Source organism: Homarus americanus, unplaced genomic scaffold (assembly GCF_018991925.1).
Source record: "Homarus americanus isolate GMGI-L3 unplaced genomic scaffold, GMGI_Hamer_2.0 scaffold48354, whole genome shotgun sequence".
Lineage (NCBI taxonomy): Eukaryota > Metazoa > Arthropoda > Malacostraca > Decapoda > Nephropidae > Homarus > Homarus americanus.
This window is the reverse complement of record NW_024723833.1, coordinates 4,800,234-4,826,155: the sequence shown is the minus strand read 5'-3', so window position 1 is coordinate 4,826,155 and position 25,922 is coordinate 4,800,234. Positions and strand designations below refer to the sequence as shown.

At 36.7% G+C, this 25,922-nt stretch overlaps 1 protein-coding gene across 1 annotated transcript; it reads right to left on the bottom strand.

Annotated features, from left to right (window-relative positions):
• Positions 1-762: 762 nt before the first annotated feature.
• Positions 763-25,588, bottom strand: LOC121863756 (chitinase-3-like protein 2). Its single transcript, XM_042362526.1, has 9 exons — positions 24,578-25,588; positions 21,625-21,821; positions 19,043-19,152; positions 16,875-17,028; positions 12,958-13,049; positions 12,535-12,750; positions 7,173-7,374; positions 6,811-6,958; positions 763-797 (listed from the first exon to the last, which is right to left on the bottom strand). Exons 1-8 carry the CDS (start codon positions 24,798-24,800, stop codon positions 6,812-6,814), a joined length of 1,341 nt encoding a protein of 446 aa, XP_042218460.1. The 5' UTR covers positions 24,801-25,588; the 3' UTR covers positions 763-797; position 6,811.
• Between the last annotated feature and the right edge of the window lie 334 nt (positions 25,589-25,922).

Below are 25,922 nucleotides of genomic sequence, written 5' to 3'. Positions count from 1 at the left end.
GTAATCAACGAAAACAATGCTGTCTCATTTCCTCGTGTGTTTTAATATTCTACATATTATTAATGAATTGTATTGCTCATTTTGCACACACAAACATTAATTCCATAAAAAAGACATTCAGTAATAAACAATAATGAATCTTTTGTACATAAGAGAAATGACACTGTTTACACGATTGTGCACGCCAAAACGTTGGCGGATCGCTCAAACCCGTCGAAATTCGAGTTTCCACCGTCAAAATTTTAAATTATGCAGTGTTTTTTTTTGTGTCCCAATCAAAAACGTTGAATTAAAAACTCGCAAAATTTGAGAAGCTACTGTACGACATTTAACCCTTCAATATGTCTTCAAAGAGACCACGAAGCAGTGAAAGTGGTGCTAACGTAAGTGCAAGTCACTATCTGTCCAGGTAAAGGGTGAATTTCCATGGTCCAGCACCGGTCAGGACCCGAGGTTGCCAGACTAGAGAGGTACAACCTGTACAGTACTAATAACTATGGAGTCCCATCATATACCTTCCCTGCTATTTTAAAAAAAACCCAATCAAACTGACAGAGTTATTGTTTAGAAGATTAGGAACATCAAGGGAATTTTAATACTATTTATTGGTTCTTTATTAATGCATTTATTTTTAAACATTAAATTCACTTATTTTCTCCTTAGAACATATCATACATAAATTTATTAATGCATTATTTTAAACTTTAAATTCATGGTTTTTCCTTTGAACATACCATTCAATTATGTCAGCAAATGTGGTGATGTGTTACATCAGGGACATCCATGTTAACCATTTGCTGAAAGGGCACAAGAATATCCCTGAATGAGGTCATTTCATAGTCTGGTAACATGGAATGAAATGTGTGCAAATACTATTTAAGTATTTCATATTTGTTGATAAAATAATAACTGTGGCATACAATTTTCCCTCCACATTCAACATCATATTTTAAAACAGAAATAGAAAAGTAAAATTGTGCCAAATTCTCTCTTATACATGCATTTTATGAATAATTGTACAAGAACCCTGATTTTTCCATTACAAGAAACTGCAAAATGTAATAATTATCATGACAGTAAATACTGGAACATGTTAAGAATGAGGTCATGACCATTACAGTATCAAATGGCAAGGTTTACAGTAGTACAGTGAGATAAATCAGCCTCAAGTGATGTAATGAATGATGAATATAGACCTTTCTAAAAAGAAATATCTGAGTGCGAAATCCTCTTGTGGCTTGGGTAAGACTGTGAACTGCAAAATGTATGACAAGGAACACACAGGCCTGTTCAGTGAACAAAGTCAACATGTTTCAAAAGTGGAGAAACATTGTAGGGTTATTTATATATGATTAGGATTCGTGTAGTTAACTACAGAACATGCACCTGCCATATAAATTGAGTCATCCTTTGCCAGAAGGGAGGATAAAGATGCATCATAAAGTAAAGGACATACAGTAATTGCCTTATCCATGAACTATAAATGGACAAATGATTAACCAACATAAAGGTGGTGGGCTATAATAGTGAGATCAAATACTTACGGTTACACAAATATGTTGCAATACATTGAGATTGCAGGACTTTATACTAAATGATATTAGCCAGAACTGAGATACCTGAGAAAGTTTTTCCTCTGGCAAACCCTCTATTTATCCTACAGTGGTACTTCAAACAAAGACAGGCTAGAAAATCCACCATCTGATTTTAGCTTATGCTAATCAACAACAGGTACTGATATCCTCTTTATTGCTCTTAAAGCTTTAAAAATGTCTTTCAGAAAGTAGGATCATAATGAAAAGAGCAGAATGTGCAAAACCTAGATGTGGAAAACAACCTACAGGGGCAGCCCTGATGGAGTCAAGAAAGTACCACTGAGTGTCAAGAGATTCACAGATGAGCGAGTCTTTGAGTTTAGTACAGTAGACCTTTGCCATTCGCAAGTTTGCGATTCGCGATTTCAACAATTCACAGTAAGCAGATGGTGGCAAGCTTGCAAGCCCTTTCCCGCAGAACAATGAGTCACCCAATGCAGCATCTCTTGTTGTACTCTCAAAACTTTAGTGTTTCTGTGGGAAAGGGTTCCTAAAAGACTGCCTCGTGTCGGTGCTAGTGATGCTGGTGGAGTGAAATGTAAAAGGCAAAAGTCGGTGATGACCCTGACAAAGAAAGTTTTATTATTAGGCAAGTTAAAAGAGGGAATGAGTGCTGCCATGGCTGGTCAGTTGTTTGGTATAGGTATACAGTAGTGCACTAGGGTAGTATAAGTTGCTATTCACGGTTTTACCAATTCACACTATTTCTTGGAACCTTTCCCCCATGAATGACAAGGGTCTACCGTATAATGCAGGTAGGTAGTTCCCAATTTATGAAACTTCAGTTTATGAAAATTCAAAGTTAGGGGAAAAAAATCATATGCTTTAATTTAAGAATGAAACCTCCGAAGTTATGAAAATAAAATAGGCTTATAACAGTGTAATAATGAAAATATCCAAAAATAATGCAGTTTTTTTTAACTAATGGTATGTTGACTTATTTTGCCAACATACATGATTAGTCTTCAACACTCCTCACAATTTTATTAAGACTAACAAAAATAAGTTCTTAAAGTGTTATAATTCTCCTACAATCGCCATATAACTTACTCCTCGCATACATAATGACAAGTGACTCGTCACTCACAGCCATTTATTCTCATGTACTGTACTGCATGTGGAAAATTAGAAAAAAAATAATTCTGAATTCTTAAATTTCACATGCTAATTAAGTACAAGAAAGGTGTAAATTTGTAGGAGAAAATATAAGAATTGAAAGTGAAGAAATGCTTGGAGGTGTGGAGAATGCCAGCAACACAAGAGGCATCAGGTGAGAAAAGTCAGACACCTGGCTGGCTGGCACCTCTTTGTGCCGATACAAAGTGGGTTCAAAGTATTAACGTACGAGAACTAGTTTGTGTGGTGTAGCGGCGCATGGGGAGTAATGCATCATCCAGCCAACCTGATGCAAGTGTTAGTAGTGCATCCCAAAAAAGGAAAACAGTTACAATAGAAGTGGAATTTGATGTAATTAAACGTTTTGAAAAAGGCGAAATGCCTTCGGCCGGAACAATTTTGAAAGACAAACAGAAAATTCTTGAATATGCACTCGATTGTGATAACAAAACAAAGAAAGTGGATTGTCAGTTGAAATGCAAAGATTGTTAGTGATATGGATGGAAGATCAAAATCAATGGGATTTGCCTCTAAATCAAACCTTGATTCAGGAAAAAACAAGAAGCTTGCATGCTGACTTGAAGACTGAACGTGGTGGTGAAAGTGAGGGGGAAGATTTTGTTACTAGTAGGGGCTGGTTTAGCCGGTTCAAGGTAAGAGCAAATAGTGTTTGGAAAAAACACTTCCCACAGTTTGTCCACAATTTCAGGGGTTTTGAAAATGATGATGGGGAAGTGACAGTGGTAGACCTTGGGAACCAACTCCAGCTTGATCTTCATGAGGATGATGTCACACAGTTGCTTGAGTCTCATGCTGAAGAATTAAGCAATGAGGACCTGATTGAACTAGAGAAGCAAATTTTGTCAGAGGATGTAGAGGAAGCTGAAACTCCAGAACCAAAGGGATTCATTACAAAAGAAATGGCAGATGGTTTCAGGCTTATTGAAAAAGGATTGTTTAAATTTCAAGAACAAGATACCAACATAGCAAGATTCACCAAGATTCATAGAGGTATTACTAAATATCTACTATGCTCCAGAGAGATTTATGATGAAAAGAAGAAAGTTTCAGTTCACTCATCCCAATAAAGCCTCTATCACTCCTACAAATGCCCATCTCTACAAGCAAGCCAATCCCAGGTTTCAAAGTGTTAAAATTTTAATTTTGGTTTCTTTACCATTCAATTTATTTTTTTCTCTTAGATTAAGTGATTCGAGATATAAAAAAAAAAAAAATTCGGCTGTGATATTGTGCACATAGGGTATGTGTTCTGACTTAAGAATGTCCTCAGGGACGGAACTCATTCGTAACCCGGGACTTCTTGTATCTTTAAGGCACTGCTTTTTAAACAGTCCATGAAGTGTGATACAATGGTCCCTCGATTAACAAGCACCATTGGTTCCACAGAGTTGGTCGTTGACTGAAAATTTTGTTAACTGAATCTATTATTTCAATGGGATATTGGGTAATTGGTTCCAACTCCCGGAAAAATACATACAAAGTACTGTACTGTACAGTGGTCCCTCGGTTAACGAGCACAATTCGTTCTAGAAGGTTGCTCGTTAACCGAAAAATTCGTTAACCGAAACCATTGTTTCAATGGGTTTTTGGGTAATTGGTTCCAGCTCACCGAAAATTGCCTAAAGTCAACAAAAAAGGTAGTAAAATACATTTACTTTGAGGTGTGTATGTAGAAGGCTCCTGGATGATGATGATGGGAATTAGAATGGGGGTGGAGGAGAAGGGAGAAGAGAAGGCATTGGGGTGGAAGAGAAGTCGCGCCATTTCACCATTAATTTTTTGTTCACTTGGTGTAATTCAAGATTATTTTCTTTAAATCAACACTGCACTGCATTATATATTGTCAATATGTAAAATAAATTTCAAAATGACCAATAATTTGACTGGAAACACAGAAAAAAAGCGTTTATGTTGAAGAGAGTCTGAAGCAAGATGTTACCTCCACAGAAAAGGCACAGAGACTGACGCCTGTATGGTGTGTTGACAGGCTGTTTGGTGCGCTAAAAACTAGTTTCCCTGTACTTAAATTGTTAAATAATTGTTAAAATTACTAAAAATTTGAATGTAAGACTTTTAAAATTATTGAATAGTACAAACTTCTTGATATTTACTAAAATAGTAAGGAATTTAAGCCCTAGAATATGACAGCTAATATGACAGCTAGTGTGCAAGCGAAAACATGTTGAGGGGCGCTCGTAAGGAATTCGTTAATCGAGGGAATGCTCGTTAACCGAAGTTAAGAATCTTATGGAAGGAAATTCGTTGACCAAAATTTTGTTAACCGAGGGATCATTGTATACCGATAATAAAATTAACAAAACATTAAATATAAACAAAATACAGTACTGTACTGTACAGTATATGGTACAATAATAAATAAAAACAACAATAGAATACTGTATTTTAACTTTCTTTGAGGTGTGTATGTCGTATTCCCGGTGGCTTTGTTTATTTAGCAAACAGCTGATTGTAGATGCAGTCGATGATGACATGCCATATTCTTTACAGAATGCATTGGTTCTAATGCCTTCTTCGTATTTCTTAATAATTTCTGCACTTATATTATCAATATGTTAACTAAATTTCAGAATGACCAATAATTTTAATGTAAAAATGCAAAAATATTCAAGAGACCAACAAACTCGATGTTTACTCCACTGTAAACAGAGTTAAACTGAGAAGCGTTGGCGAGCGATTCGATCAGTTGATGGGCGCACAAAAACTGTACCCTGTACTGTATATATTATCAATATGTTAACTAAATTTCAGAATGATCAATAATTTTAATATAAAAAATGCAAAAATATTCAAGAGCACAACTTTTTCGATATTTGCTCCATTGGAAACAAATGTAAACATAGAACCGATTACTGTATTGGCGGACTAGCTGATCAGCAAACAAAAGCGTGTTTCTTGTAAGGCTGTCGCTAATAGAAGTTGTACTCGTAAATAGAACTGAAAATCCTTATGGGAACTAATTCGGTAACCGAAATCTCGTAAATTGAACCGCTCGTTAATGAAGGGTTTGGCTTTAGTTCACTTGACGTTAATTTGGTTTAGTGGTGAAAAAAGATTTTGACACCCTCTCTAACTTAACATTAGGTCAAAATTCAGTTTAGCAATAGCATGGCTCACTGGGAAAGGGAAAACTGGGGATGAAGTGGCATGTTGCCATTGTTACATGTAATGAAACTATAAAAGTTATGGAAATTATTATAATACTCTAATGTGGCTTAGAAATAGAAAAAAATATTATATAAAACTATGAAATAAGACAAATGAAGAGCATGGGTGTGTATGTGGAGTGAACGTGTGTAGGCAGTGGGCTGTAACTGCTTCAGCTCGCCGCCAACTCCCTTCAACCTCTTGATGTGACGTCACGGCACATACACTCCTGTCTCAAAGACAGCTGGGTGACTGCCCAGAGGATGGTTTGAATGTGGCTGGAGCTATTTTTTGTGCATAAAAGATGTACTGTACTTTTATATTTTACAATATGCTATGTATAATTTTTGTTTTCAATTTTTATGTATGCCTGTAAACAATTTTAAATTTGTTTGAATTAGGCTCGGCTTTTGCTCACTAAATTCTTTAACTCTGAACCACATTGTTTAAGAAGTTTGGTGTTAAAATATTAATCGTTTTACTTCAAAACTGATTGTAACAAACGAGTTTATTATTAGGGAGACTGTACTCATTGTTTACCACCATGCCGTTTAAACCTGTTGTTTGCCCTCCGAGCTTTTCTGTTATCTCTCGTTTAGCGATAATTTCGCTAAATGTTAATTTTTTTTAGGAATCCAAACGAGGGATACCTATATTACTGTCTAGTACTGCATGTATTTCACTTAATATGTTTGTTATTGGCTACATATTTTGTAGCTTTTTAAAACCTCCCCTCCCCCCTCCCATAGAAACATACCTCAGCTTTTAAAATGGGAGCCTGAAAGAAAAATTAATTTATTACAAAAGTTTTTTTAATAATGGAACCCTTTCATAAATTGGGAAATGCCTGTATAAGATTTGACAATGTAACCCATATGTCTAGAAGTTCCCTAAGCAATTCTGCTTTGCCTACCTCAATTCTTTGGGAATGAGTGATAAAGCATATCTTTCACAATGTTGAGCAGTTCAAATTTTTTTCCACTACACAACCCTGCCCAATCATCACTATTCAAATTCCAGGTCATCACACCTGCAACACCAGCAGCAAGGATCCATTGTACCTGAAAAATAAAAAATTTATGACCTGAAAAATAATTACCAAATGAAATACACTAGTTTCCTAACAGTCGATTGGTTCTTTTACAAATAAATCCACCCTTTCAAATTAAACCAGAGTAAATTAAACTGGAAATATGAATGAACCCCCTCCAACCAGTCCATACTCTTTTGGAGAAAACTGTAAATTTTCAAAATTACAAAATTGGTCTTTCATACCTTATCTCTGATGCTGACAGTGTCCTCATACGACACCCAGTCCTGGTCCCTCACAGCATAGGGAACTTTACTTTCATTATCAAAGTAATGCACCGCTCCTTCTTTCACAAAGATGCAAGCCTCTAAGTAGGTGATCTTTCCTTCATGCATACCTTCTGCAACTGCAGGAGCCCCAACATTGTGCCATTTACTGTTCAGTAACCTGAAGAGTAAACAATAATGTAAACAGAGTTGCACCAAAAAACTGACAGACTCGACACTATAAAAAACTGAAGTACTCTTACGAGAACACTTAATGCATGTGTACAAATTATAAAGACTCTAATGCCCGTATTATTAAACAACATCTTCCCTTGAAAAGGGTCGTCGTGTTTCAACCCGAGTTTTAAACTAAATGAGTCCTGAGGGACACCGGAGTACATTACTGTACTTAACGGGGTGGTGTGGCTTTAAAATTAACTAATTCCAATATTATATATTAATTTTATTGGAATTCGTTAATTTTACCGCCACAACACTCCGTTAGGTACAGTACTGTGGTGTCCCTCAGGACTCATTTAGTTTAAAACTCGGGTTGAAACACGACGACCCTCTTCAAGGGAAGATGTTGTTTAATAATACGGGCGTAAATCTTAAAACTGGTTTATCTCCATTTAAACGGACTTAAGGTGGCATCACATGGGCACTTGTACAAGCATTTTTCGCTTTTGGCTAACACCAGCAGCAGTGGTTTTCCCCTCGATTTTTAAGATTTGTATTTACACGACGGATGCCTTTGAAGACTTTGACAAGGAATTCTTAGTTCTTACAACTGTTGCTTTGTATTGTGTTGAATGTAAAAGTGAAAAGACAAGTTTGTGGTCTAGTTCCTGGCTTACGAGAAGGAAGAAAGCTTGGCTCTGAATTGCAGAAACATAATAAACTAATAAGAATATCCCTAATTAACATTAGTTTTTATATTTTGAGGATAAATGTCTTACCTGTGTTCATAATTTAAAGTTTCATATGATTCTTTTGTACAGGTATTTTCACTGGAAATAAAAATATAAATGCTAGTAAATGGACAAGAAGTATGTAAAACAAAATATTAAAATTAGCTGTATAGAATTTGTTTTTTCTGTATATGTTATAACGAGCTGGATGGTTACTTCACCACCACCAAAACATAATAAACAATTTCTTTTAGCTTTTAATATACAGTATTACAATATTGGTTGTCTTTTGGCTCGGAGATATGCCGGTAGTTACGATTTCAAGACCAATACATCGGGCTGAAGAAACCAGCTGCTGGCAGGTGAAACTCCAGCCATTAGCCCCTGTAAATCAGTTGCTAGTACTAGCTGAAAGTGAGCATTGCTGGCATAAGTGTCTGTGTAATACCACCTTTAGTTCTTCCCCATTTAGCCTTAAACTGTGACATACCTAATATGAGTCCACAATCACAAATTTGGGTGGCACTTTTTAAACGGCACACAATTTTAGCATTTGTAAACTGCATCATATGTCTCACTGGGTCTCCATCCGTGTGTCACTAGTGTCCCTTAGTAGTGTCTCTGCCATCATGGAGAATGCACATATGTCCTCATCTACTGGTGACCCAAAACCATCAACTACACATGGAACAGGTGTTGTGCAAATAAATTCTAGTACAGAGTATAGGTATATCTCATTTAACGATGGGGTTGTGTTCCTGAAAAATTGAACGTTAAGTGATATTGTGGCTAAACGAAGAATAACAGCAAAGCACGGAGGGTGAACAACAGGTTCTAACGGTAGGGTGGTAAACACTGAATACAGTCCCCCTAATAATAATAAGAAATGAGTTTGTTATACAGTACAATAAACAGTTTCGAATTTAGTAATTGATTTATTAATACCAAACTTCTATACCTGTATATACGATGTGGTTCAGAGTTAAATGATACATTGAGCAAAAGGTGAGCCAAATTCAAACAAATTGATATAAAAAAAAAATAGAAATTGCTATGATAAACAATGAAGTTGATACATAGCATACCATAAAATACAATAGCACACATTTTATGTACACACTTGAACCATGCTCTGGGCAATGCGACACAGTTCAGCCAGGCAGTCATCCAGTTAACTCTGAATGTGTGTGTGTGAGGCGCTGTGTGTATGCCGTGATGTCACATTCAGGGACGGAGCTCAGCCCAATGCCTCCACTCGTGTCTCTGCGGCGCTAAGTGTCACATCAGAGGAGGAGGGACCACGGCCCACTGCCTTCACTCATATGTTCATTTCCCACATATACACACCCATGCTCTTCTTTTTATTATTTTATAGTTTTACATCATACTTATATGTAAACCACATTCGAGTACAGTAAGGTCTCAGAATAGTATTGTATGTGTATTTATAGTACACCCCCCATTCATATGATCTGACCCCCCCCTTTACACTTGGGTCTTGCTCTTGCGCTAGCCAAACCATCCAGTATCTCTCGCTAACTCTGTGTTTATCACTTTTCCATGCTCATTTGAGAAAAAAATATTTACAATACAGTAATCTAAAGTGGCTTAGAAATACAGAAATATAATATAAAACTCTAAATTAAGAATTTAAGAGCATGGGTCTGTATGTGTGAGAAGTGAACATTTGTGTGTGAAGGCAGTGGGTTGAAACTGCATAGCTGTCTTGCCATTCAAGGCACCAACTGCACTCCCTCCCTCCCTCCCTCTCCCAATGTGAGTCAGATGGGTGGCTGAACTGTCACTTCATCCAGAGGTGCTATTCCTTGCACAAAAAATAATATACAGGAGGTCCTTGGGTCAAGTACATCCGACTTGCGAACAACCGCCAATATGAATGAGGTCCCCATAATGTATATTATTTTAAGAATCTGACAAATACAACTGTTTGTAGTAACGTTCGAGAAATAGTTTGCATGGCGGCCCGATGGCTGAGGAGTTGAGCTTCACCCAGCCACGCGCTTTATGTAGCGTCAGCAAGCCTTATGCTCATCTCAGTTGTGTGACCAAGTGAAAGGGGTAGTTTTTTCACTTATTAACTATTTTTCTGCCCTCACCATTGCTCCCAAATGCAAATCTGATGCAAGTGAGAATAGTGCATCCAAGAATTGTTTTGGAAGAGGTGAAGCACCGTAGGTTATTGGTAGAACGGCACCAATGCCGTTAACTGTGATGACAAAACAAAAAAGTGGATTGATAATTAAAATGAAAGATTGTTAGTGATAAGGGTGGAAGATCAAAATCAGCAGTGTATGCCTGTAAGCCTAGCCTTGATTCGGGAAAAAGCGAGAAGCCAGCCCAAGGTCTCAATGTAAGTGTTAAACTTTATATTCACAGTATTTTATTTACCTGGTGATTTATTTTTTACTTTCATTTACTGTATTTTGTCATGCTATTTCTTCTTTACTCTTAAATTAAGTGATTTTATATGTATGTAAGGACTTCAGCTATGATTTAGTGGGATTTTAAGCATTGTTCTGTAAGTACAGTATACACATAGGGTATGTGGTTCGACTTAAGTACTTTTTCAACTTAAGAACATCCGTAGAAACAGATCTTGTACGTAACTCGGGGACTATCTATACTGTATACTGTACCCCATTATCATACTCAGCAAAAACACGAAATCGGTTCACAAACAAGAACACAACCTACCTAACTAATGATAAATAGTACACAACTACTGTACTCTAATTTACTACCAAACACTTTAAAAAAATACTTTAACTTAGGTACATTACCTTATGGCAGGACATTACATGTGGGATGCATGGGAGGTTTGCATGTGGAAGAACTTATTCTTTGTACATAAACTGATATACAGCTCCTCCCCAACTTACGACCTACTCGACTTACGCCCACCCGCACTTACGACCTGCCTCAGTCGCACCAAAATTTGGTCAAATTACATATTTTCGAGTCCCAAAGTTAGTACACAGACAAAATTTTCATCTGTAATTCACTTTAAAATGGCTGGCAAGCTTAAAAGTGAGTGTTTTGTGGTGCTGAGAAGAAAAAGAGACCCCCATTTTAGATTTTCTATGTATTATTTAAGCATTTCCGACTTACGACCATTTTGATTTACAACCTGGATGTCGGTCCCTAACCCCGTCGTAAGTCAGGGAGTAGCTGTATACTGTACTGTACAGTATAAGTAAATGTGAAGAATAAATAAAAATAATAATAATAAATAAAAGAACAAATTACTGCATTGGCATTTGGCAGGAGACAACGGAGCTGTGAGTGAGGGTGAGAGAACAGCTCACTGGTCGCTCACTCACTCACTCCCCCACACATAATTTTTTTTATCCCTTTATGTTTTTGACCTTATGATAATTATTTTTTGTGCACATTCTGTATGAAGATTGTGTGTGCATGTAACAGAGTAAAAAAAAATAAGAAAATTATGTATATCTACCTGAAAATACGAGTTGAAAAACAACAATCAGGCAAAGCACACAACCCACCACCACCACCACACTCATGCCACCACCACACCCCTGTCACCACCAACACGCACACCATCAAAACTCACCACCACTTACCACCAACACTAGCTCTTGCACACACGTAATAAATGTTTAATCCCTTTGTGTTTTTGATCTTGTGATAATTTTTTTTTTTTGCACATTCTGATTGAAGATTGTGTGTACAGTACATGTAAATATTAAAAAAAAATTACATATTTCTGCCCAAAAATACAGAGATGATAAAGAACAATAAGACAGGAAGCTAAGCTACCGACACAGGCGACACTCCACCCTCCTCTCGATCCTCCTTTCCCCTCCCATGATTCTTGGGGATGTAAGAGAAACTTTTATTCCCTTTATGGTTTTTACCTTAAGATGATGATCATTTTTTTTCTTTTTTTTTTGCACATTGTGTGTGTAGGATTGTGTGTGCATGTAACTGAATGAAAAAAAATACGAAGAGTGTTATGATTATACATCAGAAATTACGAGTTGAGAAATTGCCACGACACACTCCTCCCTCAGCCTGGTAGGTTGAGTACTAACTTGTTAAGGGAATGTGGCCGCCCCTGCTGACTCTCTGAAGCGCGCAATTTGTATTTTTGCCCAGACTCAAATTCATATAAGCAGGGTAAACTTTCGCATCTCGAATTAGTGGTGTCGATTAAAGAAATTCGTTTAAGGAAATTTTTGTATTACAAATGAAACCTGTGCAGTATTCTCAAATTTTTTAGATTTTTTCTTATACCCATAGTAGTAAAGTAATGAAGAAGAAATCTTTAATTTTATGCGAATACAACAAGTTTTCAAGGATTTTTATTTTTTTCCATACAGCATACAAAAGAGTATCATTTACATATAACATCAAGTAATTTTAAAGTGTAGTGTACAATATCTTACTTCCAAGTACGTCCAAAGGTAGGTATCCCTATGACGAGCTTCTCCTTTGGCATTCCTTTTGACATCCAGTACAGAGTATCCCACTGGATGTTCAAAGTAGCGAAATAACCTTTCTCCTGACTGGATTTGGCAAGAGGAGCATTATGGCCTGTGAAGGGCAGGTAAGGTTTGAACTGGTGATAGTTGTAACCCATAACTGAGACAAAGTCAACACACCTGAAATGAACAAAAGTGAGTAAGTGATCTAATTACCTGCAGAGTTTTTCACCAGAAAAAACCCTGAAGCTTAGATAAGTGTAAATCTGATTTGTTTTAAAATGGGATTTCAGGGTCATATCCTCATTTTTGAGAATTGCATTGTATTAAAAATCTATTCACTCCCAACTTCCAAGCTAATAAATAAACAAAATATACAACACTCACTTTGCAAGCTGACCAATCTCATATGAATTATCAATAATGTTCTTAGACACTCCAACAGCAGCCGTCAGCAAAAGTGGAGGATGAGATGCTAGCTGAAAGTATACAGCATATTAAGGTATGCCTTAGAAAAATCTTCCTATCCATTTGTATACAAATGGGAAAGATATTAAAATTATTTATATTTAGCTTCAGAGGCAGGTTTTAAGGTACAGTACTGTACTGTATTCTGTACATCCTCCACTTCTCAATTTATTCCAAACAAGAATGAAAGAAATCAACAATTTACACTGTCTTAATTAACCCCCAGACTTCAGATCCCTTCATATGACAGATTATTATTTTGCTGTACTGTACTGTTTGAATCACTACGTAGGCTTGGCTAGATTATGTTGTCAAGTAGGCATTTATCTTTCACTCGCTCATGCATCCCAGTCTCCCTTCTCAGTAACCTCTCAGTTCTTGAGATGGAGGAATCTAACCCTTTGACTTCATACACCTCACCACACATTTCTACCCTCCAAATGTAAGCACAGTAGGGGTCTTAACCATCAGCAAATTCATGATCAATTACTGGAGGCAGTATTAATAAGAATAAATAGTTACTGTATAACATAATAAAACAAGTGTATTGTACGACCTACAAATCAGTGTTATGTACCTCATACTGCCTACCTCGCCCCACTGCCTCACATACTGTATATACCTCATACTTCATGTGCTTTCTGACTCAACAACAACACTTATCCTAGCCTCTTTGATGCCAAGATGCCAACCTGTGGTAAGTACCTGTATTTCTTCATTGTTTATATCATACATGATCAGTTTGTAATATTAGGTTTTTTTTTCTGAACATACCTGTGTGGGGAGGGGTGGGTATACTTACTGTAGCCCAGTGCAGGGGGAGGGGGGAGGGGTGTTAAAGACCTGAGGGATGAGTATAAAGTTAATACCTGTAGGTATGTACATGATGAGAGGATAGAGGTAAAGAAAGGTGAATAAAAATGTTGTACATCTCCTGATGTAACCTAGTACAGTATGTCTTACACACCTACAGCAGGCAACAAAACAAGGATACACCATGGCTTAGATCATTGTCCTGTAATAGTACTGTATGATGAACCATGTCTTACACTTTACCAGCATGTAACATACAAAAATATGAAGATTCAAACCTAGAGCCCCCTTAGAGTTAAATCTGGGCTTCAGTCTGAGACCTGCCAAATGAAGCCATCCTCAAAAATATTACAGCCAGTACAGTATTAATACTGGTAACTAAATTACAACAATCCTCGAGTCAAACCATGATGGCAAATCATGTCCAGAATCGGGAAAGCATATTCAATGTTTAACCCTTCTATGAAATTGGTGATACAATGGTGTGAGAGTTAGCAATAACCCATACAGTTTCTCCTCAACTTACGACATATTCGAATTACGACAACCCACATTACGTATTTTCGAGTCCCGACGTTAGTGATCGCACTGTGTACTGACAAATTTTTTTTTTAATTCCCTTTAAAATGGCTGGAAAGCGTAAAAGTGAGAGTTCTCGTGATGCTGAGAAGAAAAAAAAGACACCCATTTTAGAATTTTTATGTATTATTTTCGCCTTTTCGACTTACGACCTGGTCGACGGGACGGAACCCCGGCGTAAGTCAAGGAGAGGCTGCTCACAAGTCTTAAATAGATAACCAGATAGAGAATCTGAGAAACCACCTCTGTTCCCACATCCTCTGAGATGCCATCTTTGTACCTGGCATATGAATCCTGGCAATGTGCATGGTCACTATTACCATCAAGGTCCTAACTTAGGAAGAAATGCATTCCTAGCAAATTATACCTAGATGAATCCAACTAAGAGGTACCATCAGCTCAGCTCCTTCAAGTATAAGCACAGAAGACCTGGAGAACAAACTCCCACACTCCTGGAAACATCCAAAGGATGGAAATTCCATCAACAGGCAGAGACAAGTGCTCAAACAAACATCCTCAGTTCTTTTGAACTCATAAACTACTTTTTTATAACTCTTCTCTCATAATATGAGAATCATCATCCCTAAAAACTTGATTACCGGTAGTTGGTTGAGACAGCGAGAAGTTCGGGAAGCTGTATGCGTGACACCACCTGGGAACACCTCGCCACAGCCACCAGGATTACCGTGCCTGCAAGTCCGTGGGATTCTCCGAGTTTGTTTAATAGGGAAGGTTCAGTATTCACAAGAAAAGCTAAAAAAAATTGGTTTGTGTTTTACAGACACACACACACATATATGTACTTTTTTTTAACTTTATCCTCTTCATCACTGATTGGCTCATTAGCCGCTTGGGCGATTGGTCACGTCTCTGTTACACACTGTTGCAAGTACTGGGCATGAACTGGCTCTTGAATTTATTTGAACCCGCTCCAGTGTTGGTCAAGTCTGGTCTTAAAAAATCTTACACTCGGTGCCGTCACAACACTCTCTGGCAGATTGTTCCAAGAGTTCACAACTCTCACTCCAAAAAAGTTACCCCTCACAGTTTTCTGGGCTTGCGGCTACTTCAACCTTGAGCTGAGGCCCCTTGTGGGGCGAGCGTCTGCCAGCTCCAGAGGTGTAACCTCATTTAGGAATAGGACCTTAATTTAATATTATTTGTATTTATTTAAGACTGTGTGGTACAGTATATAAGAGTATTTCAAGAAAATTATTCACAATTTACATGACCACTTATTCAACAGAATTAAAGGTTTTCTATTACACTTTGCTTAAGTCATCATTGTCATTTATGCACTCATATCTCTGTAATATGATACTGTTTCTTGGTTAATATTGGGAATAAATCATTTCCCACAAATTATAGATTCTTATATTTTATGTGTTTCTTCACTCTGACAAAACTTGATCTGAAATACTATACAGTAGTTAAGATTATTTAGTAACGATCCTAGTAAGACTGGTGCCACTTTTCAGGAGTTCTTATGACAGTTGCTCTGTGTTACATCTTTTCTAGGAAAGGGATGTTATGTCTTTCTGAAGGTACAGTTTCCATGCCTGTATACAGCAGTCCAGAAGAGGATGTACAAAATCGTAATAAAAAGGAGAGAACATTCTCTTACCTTTGTACTTAAAGGTATGACTTATAATTCCTAGTTAGTTTGGTATTTTTCACTGCTTCTTTCACTTCTTGCACTGCCTACAGTGATTGGTCTATTTGCAAAATACTTGTGATTTGTGTTGTGTCTCATATGCAGAGTTTTACATTTTGCTGTTAAAAGGCATTTGCAAGTCCTACAACCATGGGAGAAGGGGTATGGTGTACAATAATAAAGATAAAAATGTTTTTGCCGAAATACAGTACAGTACTTGTAAAATATCTCATGAACAAATTGAACACATGTCCAAGGAAAGTATTTAATAAACCAAAGTACAGTATGTACTTGTGTTAGTTTGACTATACTGTAGTAGTAGTCTCTGCATATAAGACTCCAGTGTGTCACCGTTCTCCTAAAATCACCATATAAATTACTCCTCACTTACATGAATTTAAGTGAGTCATCACTCACACCACCACAGACAGTCACTGAGCCAGTTGCATGAGCATCTAATTTCTCCTCATTTACTCTCATGTAATATGTGGAAAATTAGATAAAAGAAAATATTTCTATATTCTTAATTTCATATTCAAAATGTTCAAACCTTTCATAAACAGCTATTTTGATAAAGAATATTTTCAGTTGACTGATACAGTACTGTACTATACCTGGTCACTACAGTACAGTATTGTATCCAAATTTCAGCTTCATACCTCAAAAAAATGCTGAAGATATCACCCAGACAACCAATTAATGTAACAAAGAGAGTAACCACTGAGTGTCCCCCTTTAGGTTCACCCAGTACCTAGGAGGGGGTGATATAAATAGTACAGTATCTGCTTACCTTAAGAGCATTGTTTAACTGGAGAACAAAGTAGGCAAACCGATTCTTCTCCTTGGAGTTTTTCTTCCATGATGGCCACACAGGGAACTCCCAGTCAAGGTCAAGGCCATCAAATCCATGGGTGACTAGGAACTTATGAGCATTATATCCAAACCTGCATGAAACACAGTGACGGATGCTTTCTTAATCATCAAATATATGTATTCCTCTCCCACTTTTATGTGGGGTGGATCAAGTGGTAGTGAGACCTCAAGAAAGAGGATATGGTAGGGAAGGAAGGTGAGAGATAGGTGTTGTCAACACTGTGTTGAACAAGAAAGTGTTAAAACTACATGCCAAAATTCTCCACATACAGTACAGTAATAATTTTATATCTGTACTGAAAGAGAAACCAGACAATATTTAAAAAAGGGGAACAGAATGAAACACTAATCCAATATCTATAGTGATTACAGTACTGTACACTGTATTAATAAAGACCCCCATTATATAATTGAACATTCATTCTCTATGTAAAAATCCCACACTCGACTCCTGTCGAGTTATTGCATCAAATTAAATTCCTGTTTTGTTTACGTGGTGCAAACACAGCAGCCCAGATGCCTAGTTATGATGATGCAGGTTCAAGTATAAGGCCATGTGTGCTCAGCACTCTTTTGTTTAATAGTGTAGTGATTTTCTTTTTCTTTCACACAAACACCAAATTGTTAGAAATGAGTGTAACAGTCTTAAAAGGAAATGGAAAGTATTCTGTACTGTACTAAGTGTGATAGAACTGAGTTTAACAGTGCTAAAAGGAAACATATACTGTAGTGCTAAGTGCTAAAAAGGTGGAAATTCTTGAAAGCTGGACAAACGACAGTACGAGGAACTAGCTTGACAAACAGAAAGATTTATTTGTAAACTTAGTAGCACTGTGAGTGTTAGAGAATACAGTACAGTACAGTATTACCCCTATACCGAACTTCTACTCCGGTAAAGTATTACCTTTCTATAACAAACGAATTCGCTATACAGGGTATACTGAACCCTCTATCAAGCCCCTCCTTAAATATCTCAGGTAATGTACATGTATTCAAATACAAGGTAATGTACAGTAATTAAATAAGTTATGAAGTAAGTACAGTAAACATAATAATAGAAAAAAATGCATTGTTTTAGCATACAGTATTTTCATTGCAGTACAGTATTAATATTCATTTGTTTGTAATTTTTTAAAATTTTCACTTCTAAATCAAAGTGTGGGAAAAATAAAACATTTGAAATTGCATATGTTCATAAATCAGAGTCTGCCAGTACTTCAGTTATGCATAAGTTAGAGCAACAACAAAAATTTATCTTGACTGTATCAATTCTTCAGAGACAGTCACTAATATTACAAATATTTGAGGATGGTGTTCACACACCAACCTGACTTCAGTGCATGGCACAGTTGCCTATTCCAAGCACTACCTCTTAGTTTTGTGTTAGAAATTCTATGCAAGAAGATTAGTTTAGCCAAGTTTCTTAACATAATAAAGATTAGCTTTGTACTAGCTGTATTATATCAGGCTACAGTAACAAATTCCCATCTTTTGTACTGGAACCTAAAGCATTACAAATAACATCTCTTGTAATGACAGGTACACAGCATCTCAAAATAAAATCTTCCCAACATTCCCTGCACTCTGGTTGGAATATTACAGAGGTAACCAGATATCAGTAGTATATTAGTTCCATTTCTCCTCTGGAGAAAAGCTGTACCATAAAGGACAGAAACCCTAGAGAACTGGATATGGTCATACAGTGTCTCCCCAAAATAAGGAGGGATATTTCTAACTACAGTACAGTACTACTGAGTTTTTCTGTCATATTGTTAAGTTATATCCACTCACTAACCTTTATTAAAATGTTTCCAATTGTTAGCGTTATCTCATTTAAAACTTGTATGCATGCATGACATAATTATAGTCCCATACTTTTATGTGGTAGAGAACAATTAAAATACAGTACAGAACTACCAAGCAGTGAACTGGACTAATTTTCTACAAAATTAAATTAGTTCCTTAGCTAACATCCAACCAAGCTACCAAGTTTCATCAAAATCAGGCAAAACAATATTTGAAACTGTATTATGTTTCCACACAGGCACCTGAATGCCTACACTGTACAGTACAATTACAACTTACACAGCAACTGCCATACGGTCCTGAACAAGAGATGGAAACCCACTGCCAAGACTCAGAAGCACATGAAGGTCTGGGTTCTGCTTCTTCAATGACACCACTTCAGCATACACCTGAATAATTTATATTTATACATATACTGTAGTACTAATCAAGTAATAGTGTCATAAGAGAACAAGGGTGTTGAAGAATTGGTAATTAACATACAGTGGTCCCTCGGTTAAAGAGCACAATTCGTTCTAGAAGGTTGCTCGTTAACCGAAAAATTCGTTAACCGAAACCATTGTGTCAATGGGTTTTTGGGTAATTGGTTCCAGCTCACCGAAAATTGCCTAAAGTCAACAAAAAAGGTAGTAAAGTACACTTACTTTGAGGTGTGTATGTAGAAGGCTCCTGGATGATGATGATGATGGGAATTAGAATGGGGGTGGAGGAGAAGGGAGAAGAGAACATTGGGGTGGAAGAGAAGTCACCCCATGGTGCCATTTCACCCAAAATTTTTTAGTTCACTTGGTGTAATTCAAGATTATTTTCTTTAAATCAACACTGCACTGCATTATATATTGTCAATATGTAAAATAAATTTCAAAATGACCAATAATTTGACTGGAAACACAGAAAAAAAGCATTTATGTTGAAGAGAGTCTGAAGCAAGATGTTACCTCCACTGAAAAGACACAGAGACTGACGCCTGTATGGTGTGTTGACAGGCTGTTTGGCGCGCTAAAAACTAGTTTCCCTGTACTTAAATTATGTTAAATAATTGTTAAAATGACTAAAAATTTGAATTTAAGACTTTTAAAATTATTGAATAGTACTGTACAAACTTCTTGATATTTACTAAAATAGTATGGAATTTAAGCCCTAGAACCGATTACTGTATTGGCGGACTAATATGACATCAAGTGTGCAAGCGAAAACATGTTGAGGGGCGCTCGTAAGAAATTCGTTAATCGAGGGAATGCTCGTTAACTGAAGTTAAGAATCTTATGGAAGGTAACTCCCGAAATCTCGTTATCCGAGGCGCTCGTTAACCGAGGGATCACTGTACTCTGGTGGTGTGGGGAATTTTTGTCTTCTGTATTTCTCATTTTAAGGGAATAAGCATGCTAACATATATGAATGGTATTTAACCTTCTTGTGGTCTTTCGACGGAAATTGCGCCGCTAAGTGCTCCCATGCTGGCACAACCCCTCCCATTTGGTAGTATCTCACACTGAGGGCACCCCTCCCATAAACACAAACACTGGAACAGTGGACCACCCCTATCAACCACCTAAGCTCCTCCCACTAGCCTCGTGGGCTGGCAGATGCATTTCTAAGGGTCTCGAATGTTCTACCCAAAGTTTATTAAAATGGAAAAGATAAAAAAAAAAAAAGTATCCTGTTACCAGCACAACCTGTGTTTAAAGACTGCAAGGGGGTGAAATGTTCAACTATTGTATGGCTAAGAGTACCAGAGGCTTAATTTACTCAGTACGGTATTCATAATCAGTGATTTTATATTGTACTAATTAATTTGTAATGAATGTTGAGATTACAATGCATTTGATGTTCTATCATAAGATTAACTTCAATGGCTCTGTCTTTAAAACTGAGTAGTCCTAGGTATTCCCTTAAGTTTTATTTTGCATTGTTTGTGGGTGGTGCTTCTCATGGTTCATAGGGGAGATATCTCTCTTCAGTTGTTATACAGTACCCACAATATACATTTAATTTTCCACGATTTTTTTCCAATACAGTATAAAGAATAATTCTAAGTTTTAATTATTCATATCAAATAAATCTAATAAATATTTTGAGGAGTCATAAATTTTACGACAAACTTTTGGGACGCAGAAAAAAATATTTTCATATTTTTCCCTGTCAAGTTTATTGATTACAGTAGTTAAAAAATAAATTAACATAAACTTCATTAAGATCAGTTTAAACAAGATTCTATGCTGGAGGTGTTTTAGCACCCCGGGGCTCTCATGTGACTCACATTTCTGCAGTTATTCACTCTTTTTCTTTCCTCTTTCAAGGTTTCTCTTCATCCTCTGATCCACCACTGAGGTGGTATACAGTTCAGTACAGCACAGTACACTAAAGTATCATAATTTTAAGGCATGAATGTAATGTTTCAGTGAGCAAAAATTTGTCTTCAGATATAAATATCTGTACTGTACAGTACTATATTCACAAGAAAAAAAAAAGCGATGTTATAAACACTTGGGTTCCATCACATGTCTTTGTTTGAATTTTTCGTTCAAGTTATTCTAAACTTCTACCTCGTAAATAACTGAGAGGTTACCCAGTGAAGTGTCAGTTTGTCAAATGAGGGTTACAAAGCAAAGAACTACTGTAGTGGAAAGAATTTTTGTCCTTCTATTTTTAGTGTCAACTAATACCTCTAAGACCCATTTTTAAGGGCTGTTGTTGAAATGGGAAAGCTTTCAACTAATTACCTACAATACTTATAGTTCGCTCCAGCACCTAATGTTAAGAGTACTCAAGTTTTTAATCAGTAATATCATGTGAGGCACCCAAACCTGGTGTTAGATAACAAATTATTTGTAAAGTAGTATGTACTGTAAATACTATACCTTTAAATCTCCTTCATCCAATGGAACAATGGTTGAATTTTCAATTTTGGCCTTGGAAATAATAATGTGTGTACAAAGGGTAGGATCAATGTCCTTGGCACTCATGGTGGCCTCACTACTTCCTTTGTTGGGTAATGCATAATAACACACAATTTTTTTCTCTGTAGAACTCCCATTCCTCAAAATGCCCTCTTGCGCTGAAAAAAAAAACCTTGTTAAGAGAGCCAAGATAGTAAATGCAGTATGCAAAGACAAAAAAGATTTTACACCATCATAATTTCGATAGTAGTGTATTCTAACCAGAATGTTAAATGTGTATGTTTTTCCATGTAACTACCCTCACACATGTAATTTACGGTTTTAAGACTTTCTTTAATTAAGAAAGCAACTGGAGTGAATTTAATTGAGCCAGAATGGAAAGTACAGTACTGTACTGTACACCACCATTTCCATATGCTAAAACAAACCATCACATAATTCTTCCCCATGAACATTCACCTTTGTGGGGTAGGGGAAACTGTGAGCTTCAATGATGTCAAAGGAAGCAGTGGATTCAACATCATCATCATCATCATCATCATCATCATCATCATCATCATCATCATCATCATCATTTTATGGCCAGGTATCCCCAGATCAAGGATCTCCCTATCTACGATATTCTGCTTTAAAGATGGTGATTGTAAAGTGTTTTGCCTCTGTTGCTGTGAACATGATGTGAGCAGTATCAGCCACTATCAATGTTTTTTCGTTATCATTGGTGTGTTTCTTTCCCTTTCAGTTACAGGACATAGCTAACATTCAGATTCTACTCTGTTTTGTAACAAGTACTTTTGCTCAGTTTTTGTGATTGTGAAGTGCTTTCACTATGTTTTTGTGACTATGAAGTTCTTTTGCTCTGTTTTTGTGACTGTGAAGTGAGCAGTGTAACTTTGAAGATGACTAGCAAGCCTGTTGTTGAGGGTCCTGCAACTGGAAGGGTCAAGGCACCCAGAAAAATCATGTCTCCAATGTTACTCTAAAGAAATTGGATTATGTATTCAAATGCATAATATGGGATTTGAGTCCAACTACAGTATATGAATATCAGCCATTATACATAGAATAGGTTTAAGAACCAATTGCATGAAGAGAGAGAGAGATAGAAAGAATGGGGATTTCCACACCCTATACACATGAAAAGCAAAAAAGAGAAACCTATAACATTGAAAACAAAAGACAATCATGCCAATATTTATGGTAATAAAACCCCTGATGAGAGCCTCCACCATTACTTTTAATGTTAACAAAGACCGAAATCACAAATTCCTAGTTTACGATGAGACACAAGCACACAACACCACAGAAGAAATATAACTAGGAATATTTACAGTGAATAATCTATTTCTTCACCGACAAAGAACTTAAAGATTTTATTTTTATATATTTTTATTTATCATATTCGCCACTTATCAACTTACTAGCCGTTTGGGCGCTCTATCCAGTGTTAGTACAGGAGGAAACCGGGGACCGGGAAACCTGTGGTATATGGTAGTGAGGGTCACACTGGATAACACCCTTCTTACGTGTGTTCGGGCTGAGGCTCGAACCCTTGACATATTGGTGAGAGTTATGCGCGTCATGTGATTAGTTTTTGCCGTGTTTTACCCTGAAATTTCCCTCAACTTTCATGCCCTGCCCACTACAGGCAATTATGATCACAGTTAAGGGTGTCTACTGGCCAGACAAAATAAAATTCCCTGGGTTTTCCAGGTGTAAATTTAAAAAATTCCAGGTATTGTACATTAATTGAGTATTTATGACAAATTAGAGGTTTTCAATAATATGTACAGTATATACTACAGTATTAGGAAATTTAAAGATGATACATATATATATACTACAGTATATGACATTAATACAAAAATTGAAGACCCTTTAGGAACCCACCCCAAGCCAATCTGACAGACAAAAAATTATACAGCTATAAATTGAAATATTAATTAAAGTATGTACCTGTGATGTACTTAGTCTAAATACTAGTTACAGAAAGCTGTCAGACTCCCACTATTGTCTTTAATTTCTTTAATTTTGTTCAACTTTATTGCATAAATTCCTCACATTTTGGTAACCCAGAATAACTCCAGCACCATCCACTGGCAGTTTGAGTCACTGCTTCGATCGACTGTCCACCCGCCGATAAATTTAAACAGCTGATTCTCTGTTGGGTCTCAATATTGTAGGTCACTTGCCCATCATTTTTTTGTATTGCCACTGGCTACCGGACTGACTATTTTACTTAACCAACTATGATCCGCATAATCATTAGGTCTAGTGATGAACATCGGCAAAGACCTTGACCCTCCTCCATATTTTTCTCCTCGGATTTGCGCGATTCACGAGGGTCGACCTGGATGTTCCAAAAAAGCCGGAAATCCGGCAAAAAACGAAAATCACACTCCTGCTCCACCTATATAACTCATGATAAATATGTGGAATAATCCACTGAAATAAACTTGCTTAATTATGAGAACAGTTCATCTCTGACAATTCTCACTGCAGAATTAGTAGGTATAACATATAATATTTGGTTATTTGCTCGCTAACATGGAATATGACGGGTACACAGACAATTCAGTTACTGGAGTGTATTATTTACTGGAATATATGCCTAAGGTTTCATTACTTACCTATTATATAGCATACATCATTAATATATAGTAAGAATACTGTCAAAATAACAATACTTTGAAGTTGAACTGAATTCACATAAAATTCCAGGTTTACTTGTAAAATTCCCTGGATTTCCAGGTTTTCCAGCCCCAAATAATATTCCCTATTGAAAGTACTGTAGGTCAGAATCGTTCAAAACACAAAATAAAACCAATGGGAAAAAAAATCCATCTAACCTAACCTGACCTAAACTTAAAATCCTAAAGTTCGCTGGATGACTGAAACAATACCTTGTACTTACCATCTGGAACAAAGAACCTGTGAAACGTTGAAGAGTCTTGCATGCCATTACAGGTAGAAGAACTGGGGACATAAAGGCAACAGCACACAGCAATGATAAGCAAAACCCACATTAGTCTTATAAGGAGAGTCACAAATTCATTTTTTGAGTTACTCTTGGGAATTGGTGACTTATCTGTGCCCTCCAACACTGCATTTTTTGTTACGAATTGCTTAATGAACATGATTACTTGGTGACATAGAGTATACAGTAATGTACTCTTGTCATCTAAACCTGCTGGAGGATTCAGCTTTAAGTTTAAACTTCGTATTTTAATTGATGTATCCTTCAGACTAACTGTCACTTTGAATCCTTTTATTTTATTAAGTCACTTAAGTGTGAAGTATATATCAAGGTGTGTCGTCATCATCATCACGTGACTATTGGTTATTAAGCTGTTGACACAGGACCTTCTTGTGTAAGGTGTCTACCGTCTCCCAGCTTTCATTTTTTTCACTCCTTTAAATCTGGATTCGCATTTTTTCACATCTTAGAATCAACACTTATTATAACTTTACTACTTATCAGTTTCATATTATTGTTACGTACTCTGTTATGCCCGTTATTGTCCAGTTAATGCAGAAGGAAACCGTGTAAAAGTTACCAACTATATAATGGTTTAGTCTCTTTTTCTTTGATGAGGTTGGGTAAGAACAGAACAAAAACTAAACAAAGTATTGCAATGGTGACTTATATTTGGTGTACAGTATATAGAATAGGATTACAACAGTAGTAGTTGGGGATAGCACTGGAGTAAATGGAGTCATCGACCATCAGCAGGGGCAGCAAGGGGCTGTAGGGATTTTACGGAAATTCTGGAGTTGTGGAATGCTCGGTGAAGCAATGTTGGATTTTATTTTTATTTTGTTTTAATTTCCTTGAGCTGGAGGGCATGGTGTCCTGAGGGTTAAAATAAGTCGTCGGACGTTGGCATTTGGCATTTTGAGGCCATGTACACTTAATATTAGGAGGTATTCTGAGGTCAATAATAATTACTTTTTACTATACAAATACGCCCGAGTACAATACTGCATTAAAGAAAAAGCATAGGAATTTTCTGATGAAAAGGGGGTCCGGACCACTAGGTCCCCCTCTGGATCCGCCCCTGTGGATCTGAGGACAGGACTCGACCCCATTATATAATACAGTATTAGGAGTAACTGGTGTGTTCTGTTAGTAGCACCAACAGAAAATAGTACGAAAAGAATCGGCCACTTTTCATGCTTTCAATTAATACCAAACAAATTTCTTTTATTTGTATTATTTCTTTGCACTTACTCTATATATTTATACGCAGGGTCGTTCA